The sequence below is a fragment of the Podarcis raffonei genome, chromosome 4, assembly GCF_027172205.1.
Source record: "Podarcis raffonei isolate rPodRaf1 chromosome 4, rPodRaf1.pri, whole genome shotgun sequence".
Taxonomy (NCBI): domain Eukaryota; kingdom Metazoa; phylum Chordata; class Lepidosauria; order Squamata; family Lacertidae; genus Podarcis; species Podarcis raffonei.
Genome location: NC_070605.1, coordinates 56,725,775 through 56,744,943, shown reverse-complemented (window position 1 = coordinate 56,744,943; position 19,169 = coordinate 56,725,775). Strand labels below are relative to the sequence as shown.

Below are 19,169 nucleotides of genomic sequence, written 5' to 3'. Positions count from 1 at the left end.
TGACCACTAGCCAGGTTGGCTGGGGCTGAAGGGACCTGGAATACAACAACATCAGGAGGACCAGTTTTCCCCATTCCAGCTTGAACTGTCAGTAATCAAAACAAGTTATAGGTATAGGAATGGAACCAAGAACTCAATGAGATTAGGAGGAATGTATTTTACTAGTGTTAAGGCTAATAAAACGCAATCACAGAGAAAATACTTGGCTATTATGGAGTACCCCAACCTTTGAGAGAGACAGAGGCATTTTAAGAAACAAAATGAAAGCTACAGGGATTCTCACTTCCTAACTACAAATAGTTCTACAAAAACTAGGGTTAGCAAATTACCAGAACTGTAAAGAATGTTTTTGAACTACCACCCTACAGAATTCAAAGATACTTCTTTTAAAGAGAATTTGACTGCCCATCTTAGTGTGCAGTACAGTATTAATCGTGTCTACTTCTCCAAAGAATGTTCTCCACATAACACAAACATCATACTGTAGAATATTAAAGATGCAGCCCACTCTAGTATGACTAAAATTCACATGACTAATTGCCATTCATTCTAACATTCCATATCTTTAAGAATCTGGGATAACTAGTTATAGGCAGCTGAGGCAAACACTGACTTATTGTAGTCCATACAATGACACTAGTTAAGCTCATGGCCTATGGCAATTCTTCCTGGTTTGCAGAGAAAGGTTTGTCGCTTTTTCTTTTAAAGAGGATATATTACTAACATTGCCTACCAGCCTTGATTACTTAGGATCTGGGGAAATAATTTCAGTAGGTGTATGTGTGTGCGTCTAAGTGTGAGACTGAATTCATAACCTTTCAAGAAGCCAGACATTGCATGAATGTTATATAAAAATACAGAGATCAACACTCTAGATATTGTATACATTTTGAAGAGGCCGCAAAGAAAAAAAAATATTTACATGGCGTTGGGAGGCACAATTCTGGCCTGCTTTGGATAAGTGATGCTACATGTTCTTCAAGATGTCAACCGTGTTGTAGCAACATCATGGGAGGGGTTTTTCTAGGACAAAGATCAAATTGTGACGCTCCCTTTTTATTTTTCTTATTTCGCATGTTGTTTAAGTAATACTGTTATATTTATAGTATTGGAATGTGGGTTTTTGTATGTTGTTATATTTGCTATTGTTTTGCTGTGTTACTATGAAATTGTTTCTGTATTGTTTGTTTGAAATGCATCCCTGCTTCTTTGTTGTAAGCCACTTTGAGCATTGTGTGTGTGTGTGTGTGTGTGTGTGTGTGTGTGTGTGTAAAAGCAGCATAGAAATAAAATGAATAAATGAACAGTCCAGAGTCCAAATTCACTGTTGCTAGCACATCAGAACCCTATTCAGGCAGTCAAAACTTTACAACAATAATTGCCGGGGCATGAGGTGGGCGACAGTGCAGGGCAAACACACACATTCCTGCTCCCACCATCCCACCAGTTCATGGGAACATTGTATGTGCATTCAAGCAGGCTTCCTTGATGTTGAAATGATTCAGTTTGTAGACAGCCTTGGATAGGGATCGGCACAAAGCACGATAACAGGCTAAATAAGCATGATCACACTCCCCTCTCTTGTTTTTGAATGCCCAAATAGCACTTACACTGAGAAAAGATAAGAACTATATTCTTAAATCTTGCTGTTAAAGTTTTATAAATATAAAATCTAACAAGCAGTAATGACATTTCAATACAACCCAGAAGAATCCAGCTGTACTTTAATAGTAGAAACTGATAATTCAACACATTAAAATAAATGCAGTGGTTTTAACATATACTTCTTAAAATTTCAAACTAGGTGAGGTAGATTAATATCTGATTTTTCCATGCACCCGTCTTAGTCAAATACAGTAAGTTATTGCTGTGCTAACACACACACCTACACAGTTACCTTCCTTAAAAAGGGAAAGCCGAGTGTTGGTCTAAGGCTGGCTGGGTTATCTTTGCATAATGATGTTTTCTTTAAGAGTGGGTAGATATCTACCCAAACAAAAACTTGTTATCAAGAAGCATTGTCAATTAGTCAATGCCTCATTTAACCAAGGATAATAGCCATCCTTACCACGTGAAACCATCAGCCAGCTTCTTCCAGCAATGCCTCACTAAATTGTACTTTTCCATAGTCACCTCAAGTAGCCAGACAACATGTTCAACTTGATTTAAATAAAATAAAATAAATTTGGAATATCTATCCCTTATCATTAGGGTTTGTATTAGTCTTATTAAAGACAGAAACAAGAAAATAACACATGACCATACACGCTTTCACCCAGAGAGAAAAAGCATTTTTTAAATTGTGCATTAAAAGAAAATCACTTAAAATGCACGCTTTTACCATAAAACAGAATTCATAAAATACAGCCATACAAATTCCTTCGCTATCTATGACAAGAAAAACACAACAAAAAGCAAATCCCGTTGTTACAGATTTATAGAAGAACTATCTCTTCCGCAAGGTCAGTTTTTACAGTCCCATTGTTAGCCTTGCCACGAAGGGAGACATGGTGAGAGCAACTGAAGGACTGTCTTACAACATAGAGTCCAGGAGCATTTTCAGCAGTAAAAGGGCAACCCCCTCAGCCTGGAAACAGCAGTTGTGTGACTAAGGCTACATACACATTAGTGGTTTAAAATGCAGCAAAGTTGATTTCCTCACTGTATTTCAAGTCACATTTCCACAGTGTTGTACACACCAGAGACAGGGCAGGGGTGTCCTCACCTGATACACACGACCCTTTTGATCCCCCCCCACAATTGCGCCTCCCCCCAACACATTTCTATTCATGTGTTGTCTCCACATGCCAGATGACAGTTTATAAAGTGAATGTGGCTAAGTTTTTCCTTTTGGAATGAGAGTTGGTTTGAGAGGAAGCACATTAAACAGCAGTACAGTGGTACCACTGGTTGTGAACGGGATCCGTTCCAGAGACTCATTCGCAACCTGAAAAGCCCGCAACCTGAAGCGCCGTATCTGCGCAGATGCGTGAAGCATGATTTAGCGCTACTGCGCATGCGCGAGCAGTGAAACCCGGAAGTAACCCTTTCCGGTACCCCCGGCTCGCCGCGGGATGTAACCTGAAAAAAACATAACATGAAGCAAAGGTAACATGAGATATGACTGTATTTCTGAAGAAACTATAGGGCAGCTCTGTCTAATGTCCACACAACTTCATACACCACTGGAAACAGAGCAAATAGTAATGTTTGCACAGCCCAAGGCCATGCCCTAGAAACAAAGAGCTGAAGGTGGCCTTGTAGGCAACCCCATCAACCCCCCCATGTGATACAGGAAACCCCAAGCTGGAAATCCAGTCCTGCCTCTACTTGAAGTCCTACAATTAAATGGTTTCATCCAAAAGTTGCTCACTTACCTGTAAGTTAGGTCTCACTAAGCATAGTAGGATTAATTTTGAGTAAACATACATGGGATTGCACTGAAAGTTGGGGCAATCAAAAATTCTTTACTGGTGCACCAAGAATTCCAGAAAACAGGTTACTCATCCTGTATTGCAGAGAGTTGCACTAGATGACCCTTGAGGTCCCTTTCAACTCTACAGTTCTATGATTGTATGGTTAATTTTCGATCTACAATATGAAAGTGTTAATTTTTGTTTAAGGTAGAAGGTAATGAATCATACTGTTTCTGCTTACGTTCCCAGGAGTTCCTGGTACATCTAATCACTACTGCACCCTTAGTCAACCCAAGATGTCATCAACCCAAGATGACTCAAGGCTGAAATCCTAACCATGTCTACTCAGATATAAATCCTACTGAATTCAACGAGATATGCTCCCAAGTACATGGGGTTAGGGCTGCAGTCTTACCCAAGTTCTAGAAACATCATTCCATTTTCCATTCCAATTTTTTACAATCCCTTCTCTGTCTAAACCTTGTGTGTCAGGATAACACTTCATGCATCTGATAAGACCTTGGCTTATGAAAGCTCATTCCATAATAAGCTGTAGGCTATTGCATACAGCAGACCTCAACACAAGAGGTCTTAGCCAATGGATGTCATATGAGTACCGGTAATAGCTGTCGTTTAGGCCTCTCTTCCTCAACCTCCTTCTAAAGATCTAAGCCAGTGGTCATCACCCATTTTCTGGCGAAGAATTCCATAAATTAACTAAGCAGTAAAAGGTACTTTTGTCTCTCTAACATAAGCAAATGTCAGCCAGACTGACACACAGTATGTCTTCCTGAATGCTTATTTTCTGGTGATAGAGCAGAGGGTTCTTAAGATTCTGTAGTTAATGAGCAGCCACCAGAAGTCATTCTAATGCAGTGATTTCTGCAAAGGGAAAAAAGCTGGTTAATAGGTGGGAAAATTAGCAGCCAATTTAAAAACACTGGCTCATTTAACACAACATTCTCTAATTACATTATCAACCCATCTGGAAGAACTGCTTGCAACCATAACAGAGGACTGCTAAAGCACTCTAACTGCTATAATGTGTCTCGTTTCCCCAAAGTTACTGCATGTTATTACTGGCATAGAGTTCATAGATGCGAGTCTTTCACTTCATAGTAATCATATTGGCTTTCGGGGAAACACAGAATTAGTGAGCATAATTTTGTTTATTATGTGAGATCAGAGTATAAGAAGCACTGGCAGCCTCGTTTTAAAGAAATCAGAATATAGCTTTTGATCTTCCAGTTTCTTTCAAGTTAACTAAAGTGTGGGAAGAACCTGTTCTTGAAAGTCCAGTGTGGGCTAAATGAAAAATTGCACACAAGGAGAGTATTTGTTGGTATGATTAATATTCCACCAACCCTTTACAAGGAAGCCCACAAAATAAAATAATTAAACTTGGTCCAATTATTATGCTATCTGCATGGTTCAGTTGTAATTTTTGCAAAAGCTCTTTCTCTGGTCACCCCTTTATCTCTGATGGTGGTGGGAAGAATGCCCTCAGTAAAAGATATCAAGATCTGAGTAGACTGATTACATAAAAATGAATTTTTAAAAAAATATTCAGAGTAATGTCAAAGCCAAAGTCCATTTTCTTCTTTTAAATGCAGCCACTGAGGCAGGGCTGCTAACTTGAGCAGAGAAGTGGTGTGGGGGTTAGGCACATTTAACTCTTTACTCCCACATCACTGTCCTGACTGAAACGTCGCCGGATTTGTTCTTTGCTCTATGTTTGGGGATATATATCAGTAAAATAGCATGGGGAAAGGTGCCGCATCCTATATTGCTTCCCAGTCAAATTAGCCCCCCCCCCAGGTGAATTTATTTAAAAATAAATAAATCTATCAGTACAACAGAATTCCTGGTGCATTCTGGCTCTCAGGCTCCAGCAGGCTTCTTTAAACAAAGCAGGCCACAATCAAGCCACTATTCTTAAACTGGTCATTTCCACTCATAAAGGGAATCCGTATCAGGAATGTATCCATCACATTTCAATAAGCGGAGTATTTCAGGGGAGAAATGTGTATCCTGGGGTATACTGCACACAGGTGGAACAAGTAATTCACCAGCACCTTCAACTGTCCCTTAAAATGTACCAGCAGCTACTGGAGCTTACCCATGTTGCTCTACACCTGTTCATTCTGGTGACTTTTATTCTGAACACATTGTCTTTCTGTACTCAAAATGACAGGTAGTAAATTAACTTGCACCTTTCCTGCCAGCTACATGGGAGTGGGTGGCAGAAAGTCAGAACATTTCTGGTAGACTGCCCTGTGCTTTATTTTAAAGAATTTTAGAGTGCGAGCCTAGACATGTTCTCTCAGAAGCAAGTCCCATCAACTGAAATGGGACATAGTCCCAGCCTCAGCTTTATCTGCAAAGTTGTTTCACTGCACTTCAGATATCCCATTAAGCAGCAAAACACATTTATGCACCCTGATTCGAGAAGAAGCAAAAGCAAAATCCAGGTACCAAGAAATCTCTACTAATGCTGTCTTGATTGGGCACATTATGGCTTTACCTGCTAGCTGCTTCCCTCTCCCTCTAATGCACCCAGAGATATTTCCAAGTACAAGAATTTGTTCAGTTAACCTTTACGAAACCATCATGGGCACTTCAATCCATTAGAGGTTCTTCTCAGAGCCGCAATGGATCAGTAGGCATTGAAGGAACATAACAACATGATTGTTTTTCCACTTAAAGGACCAGATGAGAGTCTGACTGTGGAGTAAGGCTGGCTCATCTCACAATGATTTCTTGTGCTCTGAAATTTCTACCCACATTTACTTGCAAGGAATACTTACATTACTTTTAAGAGCTGCATTTAACAAACTGCATTACTCATCTGATTTTGAAAGAGACAGGAGTTAATAATAGGTTATTTCCTAATTGGACTGACATTTATCTAACAATGTTTACCTCTAAGTAATCATCACTGGTTTCCAATGGACTTATTTCCAGGAAAGTAAGTTTAGGACTGGAGTCCCAAGGCCTAACCAATAAGATGCAGGCAATCTGTGATTGAATCTCCTGATGAGTTCACTTTAACCAAAAAGCAGCTGAGGGCCACTGTGAAACTAATCAGAGCTGCAAGGCTGGAAGAGGGTGTTCAATCACCTCATGCTACTTCCCACCTCTAAATTGCAACCCCAAAGCTATTAGTCCTCCAGAAGTGTGCCCATATTGTTTTTTGCTAGGGTTAATGGCACAGGGTGGGGGGATTTAGAACAATGAACCATTAGGGCAGAAGGCCAAGACCCCCACCCTCTCCTAGTGCTACTGATCTGATCTAATGTGGATCAGCTGCTTTTAAGTAAAAGGGAGAATACTGGGAGCAGAGGTCCACAGCGGGTCTTGGTAGTAAAAAAACAACCCACAATCACCAGAACCCTGCCCTTTTCTTTGTCCCTAACCTTGTGCTGTGTGTCTCCATGGAAATTCAAAACAGTGCATTGGCTCCCTTCTCCAGCTCTGAACTGGAGAGGGTGGCAGGGGCTTATAAGTTTGGTTTCATGCCGTTGAGGCAGTGTATATAGCTGGGGTTGGCAACCTAAGGCCCATGGGCTAGAAGCAGCCTATGGAGGCCGTTTAACCAGTCCACGAGCCGCCCGCTTGGCGAGTCCCCATGCGCTGCGCTAAACCGGTGCAGCACGACGCGGGGACTCTCTTCTGTTGCTCTGGAAATCGCTTCTGCGCATGCCCAGATTCCGGAAATCGTGTTTGCCAGGCATGATTTCCAGCATCTGGGCATGCACAGAAGTGATTTTCGGCACCGCGGTCATGCACAGATGTGATTTCCAGCATCATGCTGTGCCGGTCCTGCCCACAGAGAATCTCCGTGGGAGTGATCCGACTCATGCCCGGTAAGCCTTGTTGACCCCTGGTATATAGCATGGTTGGCAATGTAGTGGCCAAACCAGTCCCCAGCTGGAACTGGGGAGGTGGTGGGGATTGCCACACAACTTCAGGCACGATCCCTGCCTCATCTCCAGTTCAAGAGTTACAGTCTGGGATGATCCACGTTCACCAGAGGGTTGTGGCATTTTCACCAAAGTGAGCATAAATTATGGAGACTTGGTTGGGAGATTTAATTGCGAATCATATTCATATGTTTCTTCAGTGCCTACTGCTCCACTGTGGCTCAGGAAAGCAAATCCAATGGCGTGAAATACCCATGATGGATTCATAAAAGTAGACTTTCCAAACCAATTTCCTGCTTCTATTCATTAGCAGAAACTACTAATTAATCTAACGACAGTTTTTTTGTTTTTTGTTTGACAAAAACAAACCAGAAGAAAGGGATCCCATGAGACGCAACCCAACCTGTATTTGGAACATTTTAGAAAGACACACCCCAAATATTTATTGAAAAAGTTACATGTATCAACAACGTGCTAAAAGACAGGAAACCTGATACAGCTTTTTAAGTGTCAGCATTAAAGGGACAAGAACTGGAAATCCTCCTGGGTCTGAACTGACCAACTGCTGCTTTTTAAAGCACACATTAACTAATGACTAGGAAAGTGGAGTCATGCATGCAGAAGGTTTATTTAATATCACACAAATTGTTCCAAACAGTGCTGAAACTGCAAGCAAAATTTGATAAGACAGGCACAGAGTAATCCATGGTGGGGGTGGGGGCAGACTGTACCAGTTACACTTGTACAATGTTAAAAGGTAAAGGTAAAGGTACCCCTGCCCGTAAGGGCCAGTCTTGCCAGACTCTAGGGTTGTGCGCTCATCTCACTCTATAGGCCAGGAGCCTGCGCTGTCCGCAGACACTTCCGGGTCACGTGGCCAGCGTGACAAGCTGCATCTGGCGAGCCAGTGGAGCACACGGAACGCTGTTTACCTTCCCGCCAGTAAGCGGTCCCTATTTATCTACTTGCACCCTAGGGTGCTTTCGAACTGCTAGGTTGGAAGGCGCTGGGACCAAACGACGGGAGCGCACCCCACCGCGGGGATTCGAACCGCCGACCTTTCGATCAGCAAGTCCTAGGTGCTGAGGCTTTAACCCACAGCGCCCACCTTATTGCCCTTTCCACACCTGAATATCTATCTTATAATTAACACGCCCCTGTGGTTACCAACTTTGACATATGGACAGCTAATAATAATGCAAGTAGATGCTTTTCCTGTTATATTTGCAATGTAAACATTTTATTTAAGGAAGAAAAACATAAATGGGATCTGAAACAAAACTTTACACTTCACTACCACAGATGACAAGTAGGAAGGGGGCGGGATTTCATTCAGTTCTCATTTAAAGAGAAACCTACCAAATTCATACATTCCTAAACAATTTACGTGAACCAAAACATAGCCATCCTTTGATAGTCACACTTTTCTGTGTTGTGCAATGCAGTTCACCAGCCAAGCACCACACACAAAAATGCATATATTAGATACACACATTAGTGAAAATCTCAGCTTCTTTCAAGATGAATGAAATCCATGCTATGAATCAAGCCACTTTCAATCCACTTCCTTCTGTGCCAAGGCCACCCAACGGACTCCAGGAGTATTACAGACTGTTAAAAAGTTGGCCTTTCAAGCACAGTAGATCCTGATGGATTCAAGTTACCTTGTAGAACAGGTTTAACAAAGCAGTCCTTTGCATGTGTTTGGCACATCAGAATCTGAAGTACAACAGACTCTTTACAGCTGGTGTTAAAGAGTCAAACTTCTATTCCTTCTATTATGTCAGAATGATGAACAGTAAAGGTAAAGGTAAAGGTAAAGGTAAAGGTACCCCTGCCCGTACGGGCCAGTCTTGACAGACTCTGGGGTTGTGCGCCCATCTCACTTAAGAGGCCAGGGGCCAGCGCTGTCCGGAGACACTTCCGGGTCACGTGGCCAGCGTGACAAAGCTGCATCTGGCGAGCCAGCGCAGCACACGGAAACGCCGTTTACCTTCCCGCCAGTAAGCGGTCCCTATTTATCTACTTGCACCTGGGGGTGCTTTCAAACTGCTAGGTTGGCAGGCGCTGGGACCGAGCAACGGGAGCGCACCCCGCCGCGGGGATTCGAACCGCCGACCTTTCGATCGGCAAGCCCTAGGCGCTGAGGCTTTTACCCACAGCGCCACCCGCGTCCCTTTAATGAAATTTCAATGATGAACAGTAGCCTACCACAAATCAGAACAAGATTTTCACCAGTAAATGATCATTCAAAGAGCTGAAAATGCACTCTTGTAACCTGCTAACTCTCTAAACCTTATAAAAAAGGGGCAGGAAAACAATATCAAAGCGTAACCAATCCACATTAGTAAACAATGAGTATGTGTCAAATGTAAGTTAAATACAACCATGTGAAAAGTTTTGCATAAAAGGATGCTTGCATCATGCCATGTTTGTAATCACTTGGCAAATACAGACACACCACTATGGCCAGAGCTAATATTTATTCCATCCCTGAACTAGTACAACTAACTATAGCACTGATTCAATATGACAGTAGAATAAAGTATACTAATGAAACCAAAACATCATAAATTCAAAACTACACATTATATTTGATGCACTTTATATGTGATGTAAGAAGTCTATGCTCAATGTAATTCTAAAAGCACACCCCCTTTTGGCAATATTCAATACTTGTTTTATATATAGCGCTTTTTTAGTTTCTGCTGCTGCTATATAATTTTGCTGTGTATCGCCAACAAGCGATTTCACTTGTCAAAGTCTTTGTGAACAAACAAAAGGCCAAGATATAATTCTTTGAAATGCTGATCTTTCTTTACTGAATTTAAATGCCATCCCTCATCCCAAGGGAAACCAAATGTTTGAAATCACAAAGATAACCCATTATTTTTAAACCATCATCTTGACAAAGCCATTTTAATACAAGGATCCTTTGATTATTTCACTCTTATTTTGTTTGACAGTAACTTAGTGAATAATTGAAATTTCATCTTTTTTAAAAAAAGAAAAAAGAAAAGGCTAACATGTGGGAATATCTTAGTACTATAGGTAGAATTTGTGAGTGAGTTCAGCGGGATAGAGGTTGATGGAGGATAAGAAAAAAAGGGTGTGTTGGGAACACATGGACCAGTTCTTTCTATTTTATTTTCCAACTTTAAAGAGCCAAAGCCAGTGTTCAAGTTTACACTCGTGAAAGTTCCTGGAATGGAAGAAAGAACAAAATCTGCTATTACTTCATGCCAACATTTGTGCTCTGAATGCATGAAGATTGATGTGGGAAAAATGTTATAGACATAATGACTGCTGGGCGGATTCTCTATTTGGAAGCATTCAAAGTAGATCACCACCTCGATCTTTTAACATACCATAAGATTCAGCGCATGGCTTCAGAATACTAAACTATGGGAGCAAAAGGAAGGAGAATTCCCTGCCCACTCTACCCACAAAGCATCTCCCTTAAATAAAGTCTGAAAATTGGGGCAGGGTGCTGCTCTGGAAGAAAGGATTTTGGGGGAAATCACATGGAGGCAGCTTGCACAAAAGGTGCACGGATTGCAGACTGAAATAACAGTAGCCCTAAGCATCAATTCAAGGGATGCGGGTGGCGCTGTGGTCTAAACCACAGAGCCTAGGGCTTACCAATCAGAAGGTCAGTGGTTCGAATCCCCGCGACGGGGTGAGCTCCTGTTATTCTGTCCCTGCTCCTGACAACCTAGCAGTTCGAAAGCATGTCAAAATGCAAGTAGATAAATAGGTACCACTCCGGCAGGAAGGTAAACGGCATTTCTGTGCACTGCTCTGGTTTGCCAGAAAGGGCTTAGTCATGCTGGCCACATGACCTGGAAGCTGTATGCCAGCTCCCTCGGCCAATAAAGCGAGATGAACGCCACAACCCCAGAGTCATCCCCAACTGGACCTAACGGTCAGGGGTCCCTTTACCTTTAAGCATCAATTCAGTACCACCAATGCTAAGCAAAGTTAATCCTATTTCCCATGAATGCAAATATTTTGTTGCCAATACTGGAGGACTGTGGTGCTGTAACAATAATTAGTAAGGAATGTACATTAAGGGTAAAAAAACCAAACTCTTGAGAGTCCCATGGACCACAAGAAGAACAAACCTATCCATTCTGAAGAAAATCAGCCCTGAGTGCTCACTGAAAGGACAGATCCTGAAGCTCCAATACTTTGGCCACCTCATGAGAAGAGAAGACTCCCTGGAAAAGACCCTGATGCTGGGAAAGATTGAGGGCACAAGGAGAAGGGGACGACAGAGGATGAGATGGCTCGACAGTGATCTCGAAGTTACTAACATGAGTTTGACCAAACTGCGGGAGGCAGTGGAAGGCAGGAGTGCCTGGCATGCTCTGGTCCATGGGGTCATGAAGAGTCGGACACCACTAAACAACAGACAAGTGGAGCTTCTTCATCCTCCCCACTGGTCACCCCCCCTGAAGTTTATATAGGTACTGTCCTACAGTTAGGAACTGCATATTGCAAGGGACTATTAGAGTTCTTTGTAAAATAAAAGGCTTTCAAGAAAAAATAAAAAGCTCCATTCCACAAAAGGCTTCTTCAGTACAAACTCCCATTTATTCCAACAGGCTTCAGAATCCTGGAGGACATTCGGGATTACACAGTTTAGCCTTATCATCTGACTAGTCATCCTGCCCAATAATGCATCCCTTAATCACATGAGATCCCATGATACTGTTGAAAACTTTTCTCAGCAATGAACTCATGTGCACTTGCAGAGAAAACTCACTGCTTTAAAGGATTGATATTTGAAGCTTAGATTGTGTTTAACATCAAGTTACATTTTTGATAAAACTTTCCTTTATGTGGAATAATGATCAAGTATTTAACCCACCAAGAAAGCTGGGTCCATTTGAGATAGGAGGCAAGTTGCCCAGTCTCTTACCAGCCAGCAAAAACAATATTTTTAGAGATATGCAAGTAAAGATCAGAGCTTTATTTTATAGGTTATAGTCCAAATAGCTACTCAGAAGTTAACCACATTGGAGATTATCCCCAGTCAAGTGTGTATCTAGAAAGCTTTATTCAAGTCCTGTCTTTCAGCCTCAGCTTCACATCTGCAATATGAGCATATTGGTGCTGATCTACTTTACAGTGTTGTTGTAGGAATTACTGAAACAATGTGAAACTTAGGAAGCACTAAATAAATTATACGTCTTATGAATGTCCTCTAGGGGAAAAGAAGTGAAAGCCATATACAGTCGTACCTCGGGTTACAGATGCTTCAGGTTACAGACTCCGCTAACCCAGAAATAGTACCTCGGGTTAAGAACTTTGCTTCAGGATGAGAACAGAAATCGTGCGGCAGCAGCGGGAGGCCCCATTAGCTAAAGTGGTGCTTCAGGTTAAGAGCAGTTTCAGTTTAAGAACAGACCTCCAGAACGAAATAAGTTCTTAACCCAAGGTACAAGTACTTGGCAGTGTTAAGGGAAGTCACAACAAATGCATAGAGAACAGTCCTGATACCTCCAGGATCAGAGACCGCAAGCCTCTATATTCCAGGTTGTGGAAAACCACAGCATGCTCTGCTTGTGGGATTCCCAGAAGCATCTCTGGTTGGCTACTGCTGGAAACAACTGCAGGACTAGGCAGGCCTTTGGTCTGATGCAACAGCACTCTTCATATATACTGTAATATATTTCAGTTTCATGCCATTCTTCTGTGCTTTTTTTCTATCTAAGAATATTGCCTGCACCTATAAACAAGGAATAATTTTAAAATATTGCATTGATCTCACCATGCATAACAGTAAAGCAAGAGTTAATACATGTTCTCGCTTATTTTCTTCTTTGCCTGCCTTTTGCCAGAATAGCAAAATCTGCAGGAAATGAAAGCAGTAATGTGGAAAGTGAACTTTGTTCCCTTTCTAAACTGTTTTTTTTGTTAGTCCTACATTTACACAGTATCAGCACACACCCTGATACGGCAGCAACGTATTTGCAAAAAGAAATATGACTTCACACAAGGAAGTGTAAGTTAGTTCACCACGGGATGGAATTAAGTTACAGTTCTCAGGCCTGAATTTGGTTGCAGCATTTTCCCCAACCTTGAATACTTAGGTAGAACAGCTAGATCTGAATGTAAAAGGCATGCAAATTGAAACCAGTTCAAAGAATATACACCTTTAGGCGCCAGGCAAAAGTGTTCCTTTTAAACTTTGGTTGATTCGATTGACATCCTATGCCCTTTTAAAATATGGTGGGGGGGTTTTTTGGGGGGGTGCGTTATTGGGGGTTTTTTATTATGCATTTTGTGGAGTTATATTTTGATTTTATTCTGTGAACCGCCCTGAGACCTCTGGTATAGGGCAGGGTGTGTGTGTACGCACATAAATAAATAAATAAATAAATAAATAAATAAATAAATAAATAAAATAGTTCTCTAGCAACTGTAATTCTGTAAAGAAAAGAAAGAAAATACAAAAGAGCTCTAAGGAACAATACTCACAATCTTCCTAGAATTTCCCAGGCTCTTTGAAAGAAAAAATATCGGAGAACAAGCAAAAATTTTACTTTCTGGTGTAGACATGAAAACTAGAATATCAGAGAGCTGCAGAATATGGGACTTACGCATTTCCAAACAGCAGTTTAAAGTTGAAGCCTAAACTGTGACGTCAACCCCCCCCATGCTATTTTTGATGTGGCACAATAAATCTGTTATTGGTTCCCCAAATTTCTTCCCTTTAAAGCCGGGGGGCAGTGGGGGAGGGAGAGAAATGGGTAGTTAGGCTTTATCAGAGCAGCACACTGTAAAGGGTGATTTAACCCTTCCCCAGTTGCACCCCTCCAGCTGCTATTAGCGCCAAAAGGATGGAGACTATAGGTAGTGTTACCATATATGTACTTTCCTGTTACAGGGAACAGTAACTGTTTTAGGAAGGGTAATTTTATCAGGAAAATGGCACACAGAAAAGGTTAAAAACCTCACCCATTAATGCTGCTACCCCAATCCAATATAAGGGCCCCTGAGGCTATTTTAAAATATTAGGAGATCTTTTTCCACCCTTAATAGGGCAATGGATTAGGCTGAGATCCATCAGGTTTTGTTGGTGGGAAACCATGGTGGTGTTCCCCAAGGAATCTGACAATTCTGCCAAATTTCCTGCAATTGTGGCATTTTAAGTCCTGAAGGCACAATGTTTGTTCATGTTCAAACTGTGTATGCCTCTTCCCCCCACCCCGTGCAGTCGTGTCAGTTCCTCATACAGTGATATGAGTGGCACCAGAAGGCACAGAGAAAAGCAACATATGGCATGCTCAGAGGAGTCCTTCCTGTCTGGGCAAGATTCTCACAAGCCCATACTCACATTTGGATGAATTATAACTTAACTGTTGTTGTCAAACACACATTTCGGCTCAAAGCTGTCAGTTCCTTACTATTTCCGATCTGTTTTCATAGGTAGGCAGTAAACCAGGTTTCTTCTGACTGTGGCCACACAACCATTTCCAAGTCTCGCCACCTTTCACACCATTAACCCTTTGGCATATAGATGCTTGCAACTAAACAATGATTCAGTGATCAGGGAAACCATTTTAAAATGGCATTGTGTTCCAACAGCTACTTTGAGAATCTGCTTCGACTGATGCTTCCACATTATATATTAATCCTATATAGTAAATAGTGAACACATTCTCCAAATATGGATCCTTGAATTACATTATTGGTCAACCTCTCCCATCTTTGGAAGAATTGTACGGTTCCCGTTGTCTTAGGAAAGCAAACAACATCCTGCAGGACTCATCTCACCCGGGATACAGTCTGTTTGCACTACTGCCTTCTGGCAGGAGATATAGAAACATCAAGTCAAGGACAAATAGACTGAAAAACAGTTTTTACCCGAGAGCTGTGGCCCTTTTGAATGCTGTAACTCGATAGTGTGACCTGGGAGATTGATGGGTGTGGGTGTGGCTGGAATGTGGTTTGTTGGTTGTTGTTGTTGTTTTGCTTTTGTTGTTTTTTAAGGGATGGCATCCAATTTCGTTGCACTTGTGCAATGTTGCACGTGTGTAATGACAATAAAGAATCTATAAGGATTATGCAGTATCCACACACAATGGGGAGGTAAAATCAGCAGGCTTGGGCACAAACACATGCAAACAAAAATCATTTAGGAAAAACCCTAAGGGGGAAAACCACAAAACAGCTCAGTGGTTACAGAATGCTGACTATTGGGGCAGGATGGGAAAGAGGGAGTGCTGAAATGGAACAGAACAACCTGAAACAGGGCATGGCTGGCTGGCATCCGGAACTTCACACTGCAGTATTTTGTTGCTTCTCCCACTTGTGCTTATACACTGCCAAAGCAGAACATGCACTGAACCTAGTATATTACATTGATGTGTCACACAAGTTTGTGAGATTTGGGGAAAGGGGTAAAGATGTTAGGAGACATTTTGCATTAGATGCCACAGATATCTTACTCCATGCGTCCTACACCAAGGATTCCTGGACTCTAGGCGTGGCAAGCTTCTCAAAGTCAAGAAAGAAAGCTTTAACTGCCAATATGGGAGAAATGCTTTGTGCCCCTTGTGCTCAGAATGAGTCTAGGTCGATAAATGGAAATAAGGTGGCAAGGAAAGCATGGAATAAAATGCCCTGCAAAATGCAAAACTCAGTGTTTATATGGCGACGCACATATATTATGTCAGTAATATTGTTACCACCATCATGTAAAGTGAGGATTTGCCTAGACTCAAGGCACAAGGATTTTGTTAACAGCCTTCAAATCCGTGCAGAGTTCTACTCACTGAAATGGGCCTCAAAAAACCCTTCCAAGTCAGCCTACCGGCATGGGATATGAGTTGGCCATATTCTGCCTACAGACAGGATTCAGATGTGTAAAATGTTTAGGGGGTGGGGAGGAGAGAGAAAGAATGTCAGGGACAAACAAACACACACTGTCAACAGGGGAGGCCCTCCTCATACTTCCAGAGTCCAAGTCGTAAAATTCTAGCTTTCCCCTCCAATGGAGGTAACTAAGAGAACATAATATAACAAGCCGTCTGGCCACAGTAATAAGCTACAGAAAGATACTTTTGATCAACATTTAGGCAACAGCATACGATACAGTTTTATTACATTAACAGCCAAGTTTCCTTTCACAACACGGGATGGCATTCAACGCAAGTCCTACTCGCTCAGAGTTGAAGTTAAAGGACATGACCGACATAGGCTCACTAATTTTAATGTGTCTACTCTGAGTAGCACTTGGGTAAAATTACACAAAGGAACACTCAGTTCTTCTGCCGGGCTTATTCTGAAATACTCAAGCGTTCTTCCCAAACCAAAAAGCCAACTCTCAAAGCAGACACTCATGAATGGAGGGATACAAAGTATATTGAAGGAAAAATAAAGGGTAAAACATACCAATGGGGTCCCCAACGTACTAACAACACAGTATGGACAACATGGACAACACAGAACCCTGAGGCACCCTTCTTGGCACCAGTCAAGACAATCTTTACCATTTCATTCTTTTAGTTGAGTGTTCTTTGCACTTTGGGGGGTTGTTTTGTTGTGGGTTTGGGCTGCTTTTTTGGCCTGTGTTTGATTTGTTTGCTTGTTTTTGGAGGGAGGGCTAGGTTCTGTGCATTATCAGCTTCTGCTTCTTCTGTGAAATGGGCATTTTGTGGTACTCACAATTTCTTAGCTTTCCAAATGTTTTCCAAAGCCCAAAAGTGTTATTAACCCTGAGTGTAATTGCTTATACATATGCATCTTAAAAGGGACTCTTAAAAATAGTCCTTGAGGCAGGGGTGAGTCAGCTTAGTCCTCTTTTTAGTTATAGAACGACCTTACTCTGTCACTTATCTACATACAGGTTTTTCTTGGCATTATGCCATTCATAAAAGTCAGGTACTTGTTAGTTATGAATGCTAATTGAAGCATGGTATTCCACAAGAGAAATTTAGATGTTTCGGTTCAGTTTTTCTTCCAAACTACAGTTAAGGTATACAGTCCAGATATTTTAACACTTCCCTGCAACCCTTATAATACAAGAAAATACATATGACTTTCAAGGCATGCTTTGGATGAATGGAAGGGCTTAGGCAAATGGGATACCCTGAAAACTAAGAAAAAGGTCTGCATTATTTGCACAGTATTGAAATGCCTTTATATCAAGAATAAGGAATGTGTGGTCCCCAGACACTGTTGGACTCCAGTTCCCATCAGCCCCAACCAGCATGGGGGATGGTGTGAGGGATGGTGGGAGTTGCAGTCCAAGAACATCCACAGGTTCTCCGTTCATAAATCTATGGTGCTGTTGCATTTGGAGGATGGCGCTCCGTTCCAATAACCAAATCTCAAGCACAATTTCTGAGAGCAGGAAAAGTTGCAGGCAGAAAAGGAAATCAACATATTGAGGAGTACAAAGCACTTTCTTTCCCTGCAAGCAAAGATGAAAGCATCTAAGATTTGTTTGTTGGGGAAAAGAAAAAGGACATGGGGGGGGGGGAGAGCGCTTGATAGAAGTTTACTGAAGTTATACATAACCTGTACAAAAACCCCTCTCTTCTTCCACAGCAGGAGAACGGGGTCAGCCAATATAAGGGAATGGTGGTGGAACAGAAAGAAGTTCGTTCTTCAAACCCTCCAACTCCCACCCGCCTTAGCTAGCATAGCCAATGTTCAGGTATGGGCGCTGCAGTTCGAAAATGTCTGGAGGGCAGATCCCTGCACTAAGGGAGGGGGGACTTTGGTCTAATCCAAACAAGCTCTTTTAATGTTCTTCTGCAGCTTCCAAAGCTCCTCACAACAGCCTATGGTATTGTTCGTCGTGAGGTATCCAGACTCAAAGGCCGCCAGCTACTTTGGGAATCGGAATTCCCGACAGAGACAAGAGGAGGGGAGAGGGAATCCCGCTCCTAGATGATGCAGCGAGCTCCTTGACAGGCATTCAATCCCTACCTGCTCCTTTCTCGAGGGGCGCCCGGCATACCCGCCCCCCAACCGGGGGCGTCCCCGCGGCCTCCGCCTTCTACCCGTCCGCGCGCCCCCCTCCGGGCACCCATGTCCCTCTCGCCCCCCGCGTACCTTCTGGGGCGGGGTGCCGAGCAGCAGCTCGAGGTAGTAGCCGCGTCCCGAGTCCCCCTGCAGGTTGTCCACCATGGCCATAAAGTTGACGGCGCCGCTGGGGTCGGAAGCCAAGGCCAAGCCCTCCGCCTCTTGCTCCTGCTCCGCGCTGCCGCCGGTCCCGTTGCCGCCCCGCGGCTTCAGCGCCACAGGCACCGGGACGAGCGAGCCGTCGGGGGCGCTCGGCGGAGACACGCGCAGCGGGAGGCTGAAGGCAGCCCGGCCTCGCCCGGCGGCCGCGGCCACCAGGAGCAGGAGACACCCGGCCGCCAGCGCCCTGCCCATCCCGGCGCCCGGCGACGATTAAGGGGGAGAGAGCGGCCGGCTACCGCGAAGAGGCGAGGGGATGTCGGTGCCTCGACGCCCCGGCGTCATCTCGCCCTCCCGGGGTGGGCTTCGCTTCTTCCTCGCATGCCTGCCTGCCTGCCTCGACGAACCTCGACAACCCCCGGGCTCGTCAGGAAAGTTTCTTCTAGCCAAGGCGGCGCTTCAGTCTCCCGCCGCCGCGGCGCGCCTCCTCCTCTTTTTCTTTTCTTTTTTTCCCTATCCTGCAAACAATTGCCAAGTAACTTCCCAAACCTCGCCGAGCAGCGGATGTGACGGGATTGGAAATTGCTCGCAGGAAAAGTCCCCCGAAGGGCGGCCAGCTCCGCAAACAACCCTCCCCGCCGACGGGGCTGCTCCGTCCGCGCCTCCTCCACGCGGCCAATCAACGCGT

At 43.2% G+C, this 19,169-nt stretch overlaps 1 protein-coding gene across 1 annotated transcript in view; it reads right to left on the bottom strand.

Moving 5' to 3' along the window:
- BACE2 (beta-secretase 2) overlaps positions 1 to 18,771 on the bottom strand; it is a 36,702-nt gene extending 17,931 nt beyond the window's left edge. The window contains exon 1 of the mRNA XM_053386771.1: positions 18,413 to 18,771. Coding sequence (XP_053242746.1) covers positions 18,413 to 18,736 — 324 coding nt within the window. The 5' untranslated portion in view covers positions 18,737 to 18,771. The remainder of the gene's footprint in view (positions 1 to 18,412) is intronic.
- Positions 18,772 to 19,169: the final 398 nt, after the last annotated feature.